Here is a 2,876-nt window from a genome sequence, read left to right as displayed (position 1 = left end):
ACAGGTGCTAGACGGGCAGGACGACTTGAAGTCGAATACGTCGACAAGTCATCCTACTACATAGAAGCGTACCCACAGAAAATCACGTACGGAGAAATGATGAAGTCGATGAATGACCTGTGCACCAACTCCCATGAGCTGCTGACCACCATCCTCGGCACAGGTGACGAACAGACGACGTATACCTGTGACTACTCCAACAATTCACTTGGCCTCTACTACCCTCAGAAAGGCGATGACTGCTTGCATACCATCCTAGACATCCTTCGCCGTTTGTTCCCTGTTTTGTCATTCCTGCACAGCCAGTGTAGCTTCGGCGCATCTGACATGGGCTGGGCAGACTGTCGCTACGGCAAAGATATACCCACGACCAAATCGCATTGTAGCAAAGAATCAAAGAACAAAGCAAAGTGCCAGGCAGAGTGCCAACCAAACTACCAACCAAATTGCCAACCTACGTCGCCATTAATGTGCTACCTTGGTGACAGCTTGCTTGGTTGCCTGCCACACCAAGTTGGTTCCATTGGTTGTGGCTATAAATGTGCTACGTGTCCTAGTGGTAAACCAGGAATGCCCTGTTTGACACCTCTAGGCTTCCGTAGTTTCTCTGGTTCTACAAAGACAGGCAGCGATCTGTGTGAAGTTGTAAGTAAATTCTTCGGCAGACATGTCGCATCATGCCTCTTCAGCCTCGTTTCAAAGCCTCCATCAACGCTGCCAGAGCACTTCGGCTTCGCTTTATCGCTTGTTAAGAAGTGGGATGACCATGGCAAACATCTAATAAGAACAGGTATTGATAACGCTATCACCGACCGTTCTATTGCCCTCTACGATGATGCCAGCCAGCTGACCAACGCGCTGAGTGATGCTTATGGTAGCAGCCAGAGTGGTAACCACGCAACAAAACATACTACTAAACTTGCTGACGGCAGTGAAAATGAAGTCAAAAAAGGTGACCTCTGTAGTCTCGCAATGTCCACCGCATGTTCTGGCCAAAATGTCTACTGCGCCCCGTACCTGTATGCCTTATGCGCCGATCAATACACTTACCTTGCCAAGACGCAATGTAAGACGTACTTGTCATGGGCAGTGTATTTGCCATGGACGTTCTGGAATTATCTCAATTCCCTGTACAACTCGTTCAGGGACATCTACTGCCAAGATTGGGGATGTCGTACCTGTCTGCGTGCGGACACTTGTAGGCGTGGTCAACATGGTCTCGTTAACGACAAAACAAAAGCGCCGAATTGCCACTGCTACAGTATCGTAGAGTGCAAGGGTGCTATGCCTACGTTGTATAAGTACGGTTTTACGTTTGGTGCTCCAGCAGCTTTGAACGCGAAGGATGGCAAGAAGACGTGTACCAATTTCATGGAGCAGTTGTACAACGTACTGCGGTCAACGTATTTCAAAACGTTGTTCCGAGAGTGCGACATGTTCTTGTGGAGAATCCGTGAACCATTCTCCTACCTTGTCCTAGCCCTCTGGCTCCTCTCTGTCCTGTACCTGCTCCACATCATGGTCATCCGCCTAGACCTCCTCCACATCAAATCGCATTTGCACTCTCCCTCATCACATCGCATCGCTGCTCAATCACTCCTTGCTGCTGGACGTGTTAACAAGCTTAACAGGGTGTTTTACCTGCAACCGTAATCGTACTCACGTGTTTACTATCTACACTCACCTAGCATCACCTACTCACCTAACCGACAAACGTAGTCTAATGTCTCGAATTACTAAAGGGGTAACTTGTGAACTGGATAGCGTTTAGATTATGTGATGAGTGAACGACAATGCAACGTGTTGACCTAGCACCCAGGCAATGTGCTCAGCAAACACCCAGGCAATGTGGTAAGCTAGCACCCAGGCTAAGTGCTAAGCAAGCACCCATGCAAAGTGATAAGCTAGCACCCAGGCAAAGTGGTAACCTAGCAACCAGGCTAAGTGCGAAGGTAGCAACCAGGCAAAGTGCTAAGCTGGCACCCAGGCAAAGTGCTAAGCTAGCACCCAGGCTAAGTGCTAACCTAGCAACCAGGCTAAGTGCTAACCTAGCAACCAGGCTAAGTGCTAAGCTAGCAACCAGGCAAAGTGCTAAGCTAGCAACCAGGAAAAGTGCTAAGCTGGCAACCAGGCAAAGTGCTAAGCTGGCAACCAGGCAAAGTGCTAAGCTAGCACGCAGGCAACGTGGTAACCTAGCAACCAGGCAAAGTGTTAACCTAGCACCTGACCAAGTGGATGGTTACGGCAGCGATGGCATGGTCACGGCAGCGATGGCATGGTCACGGCAGCGATGACAGTGGTTACGGCAGCGATGACATGGTCACGGCAGCGATGACATGGTCACGGCAGCGATGACATGGACACGGCAGCGATGACAGTGGTTACGGCAGCGATGACATGGTCACGGCAGCGATGACATGGTCACGGCAGCGATGACATTGTCACGGCAGCGATGACAGTAATGACCAAGTAGTGATTATCATCCACTCTACATCGCTCCCTAACCCACCCTTCATCGCCCCTTTACCCACCTTACATCGCTCCCTAACCCACTCTACATAGCTCCTTTACCCACCCTTCATCGCCCCTTTACCCACCTTACATCGCTCCCTAACCCACTCTACATCGCCCCATAACCCACTCCAAATCGATCCTTAACCCACTCTACATCGCCCCTTTATCCACTCCACATCGCTCCTTAACCCACTCTACATCGCCCCCTAACCCACTCCACATCGCTCCCTAACCCACTCCACATCGCTCCCTAACCCACTCTACATCGCTCCCTTACCCACTCCACATCGCTCCTTTATCCACTCTAGATCGCCCCTTTATCCACTCTACATCGCCCCTTTACCCACTCTACATCGCTCCCT

General features: G+C 50.5%; 1 protein-coding gene across 1 annotated transcript; it reads left to right on the top strand.

Moving 5' to 3' along the window:
• BBBOND_0000830 (hypothetical protein, conserved) lies at window positions 1-1,653 on the top strand (the record flags this gene model as incomplete). Its single annotated transcript, XM_012914928.1, has 1 exon — window positions 1-1,653. A coding segment is annotated over one exon (1,653 nt), but the record flags the coding sequence as incomplete, so codon positions are not given.
• Between the last annotated feature and the right edge of the window lie 1,223 nt (window positions 1,654-2,876).

This window comes from Babesia bigemina, scaffold Bbigscaff_57300 (assembly GCF_000981445.1).
Source record: "Babesia bigemina genome assembly Bbig001, scaffold Bbigscaff_57300".
In the NCBI taxonomy this organism is placed as follows: domain Eukaryota; phylum Apicomplexa; class Aconoidasida; order Piroplasmida; family Babesiidae; genus Babesia; species Babesia bigemina.
This window is presented reverse-complemented; position numbering and strand designations above follow the sequence as displayed.